A 12,348-nucleotide genomic window follows, 5' to 3' on the forward strand; every position below is an offset into this window, starting at 1 on the left:
CTGTTGGGACAAAAGAAGCATGGATAGGAGGGATTTTTTTATCGCCTGGCGAGCTGCGTCTTCCACAAATCCTTCCCTCATCTCTCTGCTTGGATCTTCCCGTTACTACTGAAAACACTTTTACAACATGCAGCTGTGAATAACTGTTGAAACAGTCTCATACAGTTCAAAGAATGCGGTCCGAAGGCAAGAGAGAAAAAAATTTCAGGGCACCGGGACCCCCGGTTTGATGGTTATAAGTGAAAAATGAAGCATTCTTCATTATTGAAAACTCAAAATTATGTAATCTAACCTTGAATTAATCATCGCTTCCGCAAAAATATTATCCATCAGTCCGAAAGAACAGATTCTTAAATTCTGAATGCATCTCCATTCCGGGTCATATTCCTTTAGGGTATTTTGTTCCATATTGATAAACTAAACGAATAAGCTACCAGTGAGAAAACTTCAGGGAAGTATCCACTCGACCTCCAGGGATTTTTATGAAATTTTGAGAGGAGAAATGCACGAATATCGAATGGACGTTCAGAGGATTTCAATATAAGACAAGGTCTTAGGCGTTATTTTATGGAATTGCTTCATGTTCTATGAAATAAAACATAGTTATTTTATTTCATTTAACAGAGGATTTTATATTCAGCAATGTGAGACTCAATGAGTCCTTTGACGAAGTTCTGCAGCCTTCCGTAATACGGTACTGGCACCAAGGCAAATTTGAAAGATAATAACGTTTATAGTATTTTGTCGGAATAGATAAGCCACTTTGTGAAACTTATTGGGCTCCATTAAATGAGGCAATTAAATATTATCCGCTGATAAGTTGACGCAAAAGTGGAGACAAATTTATGAAAGTAGGAATCTTTCGTTCGGAGTTTCTTATTTCAGGAATGAAGAGCATATAAAACGTAAAAGTTGGCGCACAACAACATGCGAAAAGAATTACACAAAATAGTTCACTATCTCAATCCTTTTGATTAACTCAAACATTCTCCTGCGAACAGATGTTTTTTATATACGCTGAAAATAGGGTATTTTCGGACAAATTCTAAATTAAACGATCACACACACACACTCCTACAAAATATTTTTCCTCTGTTGGAAGTATTTTTTAACGTCTGAAAACATTTTACTAGTTTTCAATCGTAGGGAAAATAGTCCCTAACAATGGAGGAAATTGAGGGCTTTACTTCGGGAAAATTATTTATAGAATACATGTCAGTGAAAGTATCTCCGAAGGGGCTCGTCAACAGGTCATTTGCAGCTAGAACTTTGAACTTTATGTTGCACACTGGGAACAAATACTGTACTAACATTGAAAATCAATATTGTATTGAATAATTTGTTATCTAAGACAAACAATTAGTTTTGGCTCGTTACATTCTTTGCAAAAAGTCAATAAATATCTAAAGTACAGAACATCAAATATTTTGTAGCCTTCAATGAATGGATAACTCAAAATACTTACGCGATGGCGGTTTAAGGTTTTGGACGTTGGATTAAGTCCACAAAGTTTTATTTGTGATCAGGGAAGCTGAAACAGAAAAGCTCTAAAAGACTTGGTCGTCTCGTTTGAAAATCCTTATTTCGAGGTAAAAAATAGAAAAATTTATTGCATATTAGATGTGCCTCATCTAGTCAAATCTTTAAGAAATAACTTACTTACTAGTGACTTTGTAGCGGATGGAAAAATAATTTCATTCGAAAATATCCGCAGTGTCCATAAGAGCGACACTTCGAGCTCAACCACAAGAGCGATGTGGAAATTAACGCCGGCTCATTTGTGGCCAAATGCCTTTCAGAAGATGTCAGTGAAGCTGGCTACTCAAATATTCAGTTTGTCCGTCGCCGCCGCAGTCCGTGCGAGTTGCTCCACAGAAGAGCTGATACTATCATCAGCTACCTCTACTGCGGACTTCATTGAGATGATAAAAAACATTTTTATTTGCTCAACTGTAAATTAAATGTCCGCCTTTGTGATAGCAATATTATAACCAAGGACCTGCTGCATGAAGGGTATCGGATAATGAGTGGGATAACAAAAGTAGACGGAAGTCGACCTCCGTGTTTTGACGGCTTTCTTTTGTCGATTAAGTCAATTATGGCACTTTTAGAATCTAGTGAAGAGGGAGTTGCGACAGCAAAACTAAACCAAGACGCCCTGGAAAAATTTTTACCCGTGATGAGGCAGAAGGGGAGATTTAATCGCAATCCCACAGTAAAGGGATTCAGAACGAGCTACAGGCAAGTTTCAGTGCTGAAAGAAGTTTGCTGAAACCTCCTAGATCTTCAAGCTACGACTTGGATGATAGCTACATGCTGGACATACAGAATGAGGAATGGATTAGATCCATGGAGCCATGCTCTTCAACTTTGCCTACCGATATGGAAGAAGGTGAAGAAGACACTTCAACAAACTCCTCCGAGGAGCATGTTGACGTCAACTCTGATATCGGAACGGATGTGATCACCCTCCAGGATTGCTCCGAAGTATACTTCTCAGGGTACTTGGTAAGAAGAAAGATTTTCCTGTCCCAAGTGCAAGGAAATGTTTGTACACAAGGAGGACATGAGCGATAAGTCTCAACTCCTAATTTTATATAAGACCTTTCCTGGCCTGAAGAATACATCTTCTGGTCTTCATTACCCATCCAGTGACTTTTTTGTTTTTACTAAAGCTGCCTTGAAAGTTTCCAAAAGAATTTTCAAAAAATTTCACATAAACAAAATGTAAGAAAAAATTTAATTTCTAAGTTGAAAAGAAATCTGAAATAGAAACTAGAGGGCCACACCGACGCGAGCATTCCATTTGAATGCAAATTGCATCTATTCTATGCATTTGACCTGCTTTTTACGTGCCCAATTTAAAAAATTGTAAATGGATGTCAGTCAGTAAACGCAATAGCAGAGATAAGATAAGAATTTTGTCTCATAAATAAAAAAAAGTGGTAAATATGTGTTTGTAGTAAAAAACTGAAGTTAGTACACTCTTCTTTACACAAATCATGCTATTTTATTCTCTCCATCAAAAAACTCATTTTTTATAAAATTACTCTTTACTGAAAATATTCTCTGGAAATCTCTTGAACGACTATAAAAACGATATCGAAGGTCATCGGATTTATTTATACCAAAATAGAAAGTAATTTTCAATGATTACAAGCTTGAACGTTTTGAGATAAGTTAGAAGACAAATTACCTTAACATGGCAATTGATTATATTAAATAAATACTATATTAATTTCTTAATTAGTAAATCATGGCTCCAAAATACTTTGAATCAATCATAAGCTGAAACAGTAAAGTTAACGGTTCACTTTCTAGGATATTTGTCTTCGAATGAGGTAAAAATTCTTTGGCGCCGAAAAAATTCAAGAATTAAGAATTGAGTTCGACTTATTACGTGATAGACGGATAGATTCAGGGTGTAACTTGATGTAACTGTATTGAACTACACAAAAAACTACAGTAGCAGAGAAAAAGCTTCAAATGGTAACTCAGGTGAATAGTGGCAACAGCTCTCTGAAATATTATATACTATCAAAATATGTATGGACTGTCTTGAAACATTTAATGCCCACATTGCACTAAAGAATTTTATAAAGATGTTTTAAACGGCCTACGTAAAATTGACAAAATTCAATGCGGTCAAGTAATTTTAATGTTGTTTTGAAAAAATGCAGACTAATCGAAAATGATGGGAAGTATATGTGAGCGTGTATATGGAGTTTCTATCGGGAAAAATAGAAACCTAGTCGCAAAAATGGTTTCCTCATCCATGAAATATTAATTTTCGGATTTTTGTAGAAGTGAATGTTGTGAAAACGTATAAAGCATCCCAGACTGGTATTATTAAAAAACAATACCATTTAATTACCACAATAGGGATACCAGAAGATCTTCTCCATACAAAGACAGAAATTCAAGATTCTTGACGCGGTAAATGCAGAAGTAAAATGATAGTAAATGGAGCCTAGAACCTTGAACACTGAAAATTGTGTTATAAATTATGATACAGCAACCGATGTTTTTTAGAGTATATGTATACAAGGGCCGACAAGCCCTACAGCAGACAAGTCTTCCTACAACCAAAATTGGTAAACTTTCTTAAAAATGAAAAATAAACCTTTGCTATTCTCTCGAGAAACCCACTACTCATCCTCCGAAAACATTGTCTTTGGTCAGAATAACTCCCCAAATTAGTGAAAATAAACTTTATGTTGGGTAGCAAGGCCCCAGAATTCGAAACCACCTCATTATAAAGACCCAAGGCTAAATTTGTCGTTCCAAGCCGTCAAAATTTGCTTTATTTCCTGAATAAGTAAGTAAGTATTGAAGTTACAGCGAATCAGTATTCTCCTTTAGGGATATGTAACGAAGGAGTACATATTTCCTAGTAAGCATTGACAAAAATATCCTTTCCCGCTCGAGAATTTTCTCTCCGCGCGCATGGAGGTTGCGAGAAGCTCGGCTCAGTGGCGCCGTAATATTTTTTCGTAATATCAAAACCTTGTAACTCCCTTCCAAATTGAGATAGGTAAATGATTTTTTCACTAAAAATAGCTATATAGTTTTCTTCAAATTTGATTCACAGCATATAGGGACCTATGATGTAAGAAACGTAAGTTAGTAGGCGACTACTTTTTACCTTACAAAAATCCCAATTTTCTTGTCCTGGTGGGTGTAACATCGGTATAACAATTTTTTTACCAATAACTTTAAAAAAAGGTGAAAACCTTCAAAGAGAAAATAGTATGAAAAAATGTATGCAGAAGATTCAATTCAATACTCTCAACGGTTAGGCGGCAATTGCGAGAAGAAGACAAAGTAAAAAAATACACGTTTCTAACGGAAAGTTAAGGAAATGTTTTTTATAGCTTTTGTTATAACTTTTATTGAAAAACTATTGGTACCTATGAATGAAGCGTCTTATTCTACATTAGAATGCATTTTTTAACTAATGCAGGGCGGAATCTTAATTTTCATGCTGTAATTGACGACTTGGAACCGCGCTCCCAGCCTTATGGAGAATAAGATGGGAAACGAATCTCCATAAGAAACCATACTGTCAACTGAATGTGGAGCGCTTTATACGACGAGAGTCAAATAGCCCGCGCGATTGGAGCTGTGAGCCTTAGAGCCATCTGAGCCACAGCTCCAGAACTACGTCAAAAACGCATACGCTCTGATAACATGGGCTTGGTCCTCCTCTCCTCGGTACTACCCACCCCTGGCAGATCTTAATGATTATACACAGACAATCATCAATCAATCAATTTGTGGGATCAATCATAACACAAATAACGATTAATGGAAATAGTGGGTACATACAATTTTCAGAAGTTTGTTCCGACTCAATGTTGCACCAGCATCTTGCATTCTGGTACCCCTCTGTCCATTGCGTTTGGAGGGCATGGCAGGAATGACAGATATGGGTTTCTTACGCCCACATGCCTAAACAAAGGCGAAAAAATAATAACCACTTACAATGTGCTCAAAAATCCAAAAGATATCAGCAATACACTAATCAAAATGCCGAGAAGAAATAATTTAATAGTTGTGAAAGCAGATAAAACTGTATACATAGCAAAATATAGATATCTGAAGGCTTGAAATGATGAAAATATGCATGGACAAACTTACGCTGATTATAGCCCACCAAACAGAAACTTTTATCAGCATGATGATCATGCAACTTATTCAGCATCAACAAACATTTTAAGACATTCAAATAGTTAGGTTATGATTGCGTCATAATTGACTCTATTATACTTTTTAAAAAATATTCGAAAAACTTAATAAACTAGAGGAAACATGAAAGATAGGTAAATTAACCAAATGGGAAGGTAAATTTTGAAAACTCAACTAACACTGGTCCAACACCCCTTTTCATAGAATTGGCTTCATTTTTGACTTGATATTTAGTGACTTAAAATATACCCGTACAACAAGTCACTTATGAATTAGTGAAGCATGTTTTACATTTAACATAATCAAATATGAACATACAAGGGATTTTTTACTGGCCGAGATTGCCACAATGAATATTCATCATCAAGATATGTCACTAATTCTACTGATTATCAACACAACATTTTAAAGTTTCAGCATCAAACATGAAATAGAAACTTTACCTTAATTTTCTCAATAATCTCTATTGGCAGTGAATCCCTTATTTTCTGATTGGTCATTAGAGGGGTGGCAGGCAAGGAGGCTCCATAAGGTCCCTTGCTCCCCTTCAATGGAGAGCTGCTAACAGGGGCTGAAGGAAAATTTGTAGGCACAGTAGGAATAACACTCTTGCTAACTGGCCCTGGTGCACGGGCACCACCACTCGATGGGGATGCACCATTAACTGCTTCAGAAGCCTCAAACTGCTCAAGAAGACTAGTAAGGTCACCAGCTTGGAGAACTGAAAGAAAAAATCCTCATTAATCTAAAGCATTATCAATCACATTTCCATAAACTATTTCAGGATTTGTTACCATACATAAAAAAATCCATTACCATATGAAGGATTTATGATTTTTCTGGTGTACTAATGTTTGGGTGATTTATCTGATTTTCCACAGGGTAATATGTATTGATGCAGGGTACTGATATGTACTTGAAACGCCATTTTGAAGCTCTAAAGAAGATAAAATGTAAGGTTCCTACATCAATGATTTGCTGTTAAAAAAAATTAACAATGCAGAGCTGAAACTTTTCTTATTCCATTGTTGACACTGAAGTTGCACCACCCCAACTAATTGCAGGGCCATAAATGTGTGCAGGCCCATTGTCAAACGAAGGCCCACTGCAAGAAAGGGAGGAGATACAAGAGGGGAAAAAAGGGTTGGAGTAGTTCAGGGATTACTTCCAAGAGAAGGGGAAGAGATTTGTTTGTCACGTTTCCACTCCATCTCGTCTGAAACCTCAGACGAGATTTGTTGAGTTTGAAAAAAAATGAGATGGCAAATTTCATTATTTAGCTGCAATTGATCTCAACACATCACACTGTAAACATCAAAAAAATCAAATAAGTGTCGCAGTAGGCTCAATTATTTGTCCCTTGGGGAAAATCTAAGATATCTTCCAGCAATCACAGTCATTAGATATACAAATAACTGCTTACTCAAACTAATCACTACACATGACATACATCATTTGACACAAAGAATGTATCAATACCATGAGCAAGCGGAGACATGGCAGGCAAAAATTACACCAAGGAAATCATTATTTTACATTATTACAAATAATAAATTTAGTATGTACCTTCTGATGAGTTTGGCTGAAGTTAAGTATGCTACATGAACATTAAATTTATACCAAGCTTTCAATAGCACCTACTAAACATCTACCAAATCACAGCCTTTTCCCTCTATGAAATTTCAACCTTATTCATGTCATTATTAGCATGGTTACCTAGAAAGGGAAATATTTAATACCCCGACTGAAAGTATAGAATCTCTTTCAACGCTTCAGCGGCAGGTAAGGTAAATGTATGAGTAAGAGGGTGACAGTGGGACAAACTGACAAGGATGTTCAACCACCTCTTCTAACCTAATGTCCCAGCCCCTTCTTTACGACCCTAACTCTTCCTGTCATGAATGGGACAATTGACAACCCTCCCTTCTTCCCCAAATTACTATATCCCTTGTTTGTAGGAGGATGCACTTCATTCCCTTGAGGTAGTAGCCTGTCCTTCCATTATCCTCTCAGCTGGTGTTTGTAATCTGTGTGTTCGTGTGTATTTTCCTTTCTTGTATTGCACCATGAATTTCATTCCCAATAATATTGTCTTTCTTGATATGAAACAATGCCGTTAGCAAGTGTAAATGCTAGCACCTCATTTAGTAACAGTGCAACAGAAGACTTACTGGTTTCTTGTTCATGTTGTGGCTTATGAGAGCATCAAACTTGGGCCTACTACATAGTATCTAACAAGAAGTGACTTGCAATCAGTTGGGAGAAATCCACAGCAGATTGATTTTTGGGTGTATGGTGCTAACGCTGATCAATTTTCTGGTAACAGTCCAATTGGTCCAAACGAAATAAAATTTTAAAGCCTAAACTACAAGAGATCAAGTCCATGCTAGTGACCTGAGCAGGCATGAAAACTGAATCAGTCGTGATTAGTGCATCCACGATTTGCAAATTTAACGATAGACTTTGATTCTTTACAAATATATCGGCATCTATCCAAGTCGTGCAAGCCTGAAATGTTTTCAGTCAGCATCGTGGCAAGAGGTAGGACCTGCTATGCTAGGGATATGGAATGGGGTGACAGAAAGGCGGGTGTTGCCATGTTTTCTCAATGAATGGAAATGAAAGACAGTCTCACAAACCCTCTTCCCATTTAGCAACCCCACTAACTTACTCATGAATCATTCACCATGGAGGCTTGAAAGAAAATTTCCTGGAGGCTCGGCTCCACCCAAAGCATTTTGGTTGGTTTTGAGGAAGTCGCAGTTGCAAAGATATATGAAATTAACTTTATAGCATAAAGCAAACAACTTTTAAAAGACTATAACCATTCCCGCATGAATCCACTCCACAAATCATGAGTCCACTATTCTCCATTGTAATCTTGAAAAATTTTGGAGTCATATGTAAACCACCTGAAATGACATTTCATTTCCTAAAAATAAATACCTTAGTGATGCTGTTGCTGACTACATTAATTCAATTGCTAACCTTTTTGCTAATAATTTCTATAGAGTTTTTTACTGCCTATAATTAAATTACTTTGTTCTTGTACCTTTCCTCTTGATATTAAATCAAATTTTATTTTACTTACAGTTAATGAAATCATAATGAAGGTAAAAGGTTGGTTACACGAAGAAGTTGTGACCCAGATAGAATCCACTCCCCCCCCCCCCATTCTTTAACGTTGTTATCCAGCTTTTTCTTACCCCCTTTTCATCCTTTTTAATTTATCCTTTAAAATTGCAACTTTTCCTGTATTTATGAAAACAAGTTATGAAATTACTATTCATGAGTCTAATCACAAATGTGATATAACAAACTAGCATCCTATTACCATTCAATCTGTTGCGGCCAAAGTAATAGAGCACTGTTGTTGACAACCTTTAACTTCTTAGAAAAGTCATCGCACCCTAGAAGCATGGATTCAGGCAAGATACGTCTACTTAAGTCTAACCTTTAAGTTTTCACTACCTTCTTAATTAATGGCATTGAGGAAGGTTGTCAAATTGATGTGGTCTAAATTGACTTCTCCAAAGCAATTGACCTGATTAATCATATTATTCTCATATATAAATGAAATCTCTTGGCATTAGTGGAAGTGGACTAGTTTCATATTTATCTTATTGGCCGTAATCCTCAAGTAATCATTGAGCACACCTTTTCCAATCAACAACTAAGTTCCTCAGAGGTCGGTTGCACCTTGACCCTACTTGGCCCATCTTATTTCTAATCTTAATCAATGATCTTAATCATGTAATCTCTCCACTGCCACAATTGATTCATGCAGATAATCTAGAAGCTTTCAATGCTATAAATGGCCTCAGTGGTGGCGGGGTAAAGTCCTCGCCTGCCAAACAGGAGTCATAGGTTTGAGTCCCACTTGGGTAAGTTACCCCTATCCAGGGCATGGTTGGTTGTGTACGTCAATATGTTAATCACCTCAACGGCCTCAAAAAGGCCATATAGAGCTGTTTTCGGTGGTATGGAAATAAATGTCTAAATAACATTGATGATTGCCAGCTCATCAATAATTGACCGAAAAATACCTCGGAAATTGATCGCTCTTGGAAAGGAAATAACTTGATTGTTATTAGAATGTAATAATAAATGTAACTGTATTTCATTTCATAGAAATTTTTTTTCAATGAACCTGTGGTGTACAATAAGCCAAACCTACAAACTACAATCATGTTTTACCGAAAATAAAACCTAACAACTGCCAAGATGGCCACGCCAAAGTGGATGCACCAAGATATCCCATTCCCTAGCCAGTCTTTCCTCAGTATATTTCCCTCCATGCAGAAGTGACTTTCAATCGTTCACTTATAATTTCTGACAACACTAGTTTTAACACACATTATCAATACTATAATGTTTAAAATACCTACACTGCGTTTTGTACACCTACGAAAAATGATAAATCAAATTACCCATCTGGACCGAAGACATCAAGACTATCATGCTAGTTTATAGAAAAAAAAACAAATCTAATTTCTTTGAATGTTGCGGCACTCAAGGCAAAAAGATTGCTAATTTCAAACTGGCCTCTTTTCGAGCCTACCCAATGAAAAATGTATAAATTTCACTTGAAAGTACTATTTCTTCCTCAGTTACATATAATTCCAAAATGTGTGACAAAAATACTTATTTGAAAAGGTGGGTTTCATTTGTATGAGAAAATACTTGAGTTCAAATAGCATAACAAAATTGAAAAAAAAAACTGAAGTTAAGGCCACAGCACAAGGAACTTTACTCATACAAGTCAACGTCTAGATACATGAACAATTTTGGTGGACCAGATTTGTGTGGCTTCAAGATGCATATTTGTGCATTCATTCATTCATAAAGAACATATGAATTGATGTGTCATGTAAAGAGGCCATTCAGAAATTCAGCCCAGTCAGCGAATTACACTAATTTCAGCATTTTTCTCATATTTTATACCACTTTTGACAAGTCAATAGATGTATTATACACCTGAAATACCAAAATGTTACACACTTCATCCACTGGAGGAGTGTATTTCAAGGAATAGGGCATGACACATTAAAACCACTGGGGTGGCATGAAGGGAAATAACCTGAGTTGGAGGTGATGAATGAAGATAAGTATGGTTGCAGGCACCATTGTTTCCATTCACAAATTATTATCAATTAATTTAACAGATTAGTGCATATTTCTAATTGAAATTTAAGAGTTGAAATATAGAATGACATTAATGAATTATAGAAAATGAGATACCTTTTTTCGGAGGCGATACGTTCAACAAAAAACTACATGAAATGCAAAGAAATCGATCTCTGACTAATTATTCATGCACCATGTTAAGGTTATTATCTTCCATAATAAATGCTGATGCGGTGTAAGTAAATTAAAGCATTACCTGGTACTGGCCCCGATACAGTTTCAACATCAACACAATCCTCTTCCACTTCAATGCTTGATCCAGATGGTGATCCTCTACCAGACTCAGGCTCGACTTTGACGGCATTCATTTTCGATATATTTTCATCATCCTCACAGTCACCAAACAGAAAATCCGGCTGTTCTGGTACAAAAAGCAAGCCATCATCAGCAAACGACGGTATCTTCACTTCTGGTTCGTCTAAAGACATCATATTATCGATGCACTCTATCTGGGAATCACCATCCACATCTATCCTCCCATCAACACTCCTCTCTAACTTCACATCACTTCTGATGATACGTTTAACACGACTTCTTCCTTTAGGGCTCATCCCTGAGAGGTAACTTCTCCTTTCCATGGAATCATCAAAAATGTCTTCTGGCAAATTTTCCGAGATTTTCACCATGTCTTTCACATCAATTTCCTCTTCGTCGGAAACCTGAATCGAATACACAATTAATGATAATATATTCAAATATGTAGTTTAAAACGAAAATCAATGCAAAATAGATAAATATTTAAGTAATTTCATTTCCTAATTCTGTCTAAAAAGAATAATTTTGTTCCACATTACTGGCACAAAACTCAGAATCCAACATACCTGTAATGAACCGAGATGTTCGTTCCAGTCGGTCAACAGCTTGTGGAAGTCCTCCTTGTACCCAGTGTCTCCCCGTGAGAATGACCCATCTAGGGAGCCCATACTTAAAGTTGGAATGTCTGAGCTTAACCTATGGAAATAATTCAAAATTAAAACATCTAGAGGAAGAAATGTTCGCATGCGTGGCGGTAAGTTTACTACACAAACATCTTATGCATGACTACAAAACACATTCCACAGAATTCATATCACAATCTTGACGGAGAACTTGTACAAATCCAATGAAACATTTTCTCACTGTAGTAACGTTCACGCACTTATCAGTAGCTTATAATTGTAAATGAACTGCATACTTACTCTCCGTCAGCATCCCATAGAGTAGCAGAACCCTCAAAAGATGAGGGCTCGTACGAAAAATCATTTTGCAAGTTGTCCAAAATTGAACTTTCTGAGTCCTCCAAACCGCCCTGTTAATAAGATTGAGGCACTTTATTTCTCAGTTCTGCCCTCGTTTGTAAAACGTATATTCATGGAGAAGAAAAGAAAACGAACCTGGTTATAGTAGGGTGAGGCTATGGATCCAAGTTGAAAATTGAAAAAATCGGTTTCCATGGCAATTTATCTGAAAGTAGAAAATCAAAATAAAAAACCG

At 36.5% G+C, this 12,348-nt stretch overlaps 1 protein-coding gene across 5 annotated transcripts in view; it reads right to left on the reverse strand.

Moving 5' to 3' along the window:
- Positions 1–12,348, reverse strand: part of LOC124154201 (serine/arginine repetitive matrix protein 2) — a 109,963-nt gene that overhangs the window by 26,804 nt on the left and 70,811 nt on the right. For all 5 annotated transcript variants that reach the window (XM_046527780.1, XM_046527781.1, XM_046527777.1 and 2 more), the window contains exons 2-7: positions 12,249–12,318; positions 12,054–12,163; positions 11,697–11,826; positions 11,072–11,534; positions 6,132–6,409; positions 5,329–5,451 (exon numbers count right to left, since the gene is read on the reverse strand). In XM_046527780.1, the coding sequence (XP_046383736.1) occupies positions 5,329–5,451; positions 6,132–6,409; positions 11,072–11,534; positions 11,697–11,826; positions 12,054–12,163; positions 12,249–12,308 (1,164 nt within the window). In that variant the 5' untranslated portion in view covers positions 12,309–12,318. The remainder of the gene's footprint in view (positions 1–5,328; positions 5,452–6,131; positions 6,410–11,071; positions 11,535–11,696; positions 11,827–12,053; positions 12,164–12,248; positions 12,319–12,348) is intronic.

Source organism: Ischnura elegans, chromosome 2 (genome assembly GCF_921293095.1).
Source record: "Ischnura elegans chromosome 2, ioIscEleg1.1, whole genome shotgun sequence".
In the NCBI taxonomy this organism is placed as follows: domain Eukaryota; kingdom Metazoa; phylum Arthropoda; class Insecta; order Odonata; family Coenagrionidae; genus Ischnura; species Ischnura elegans.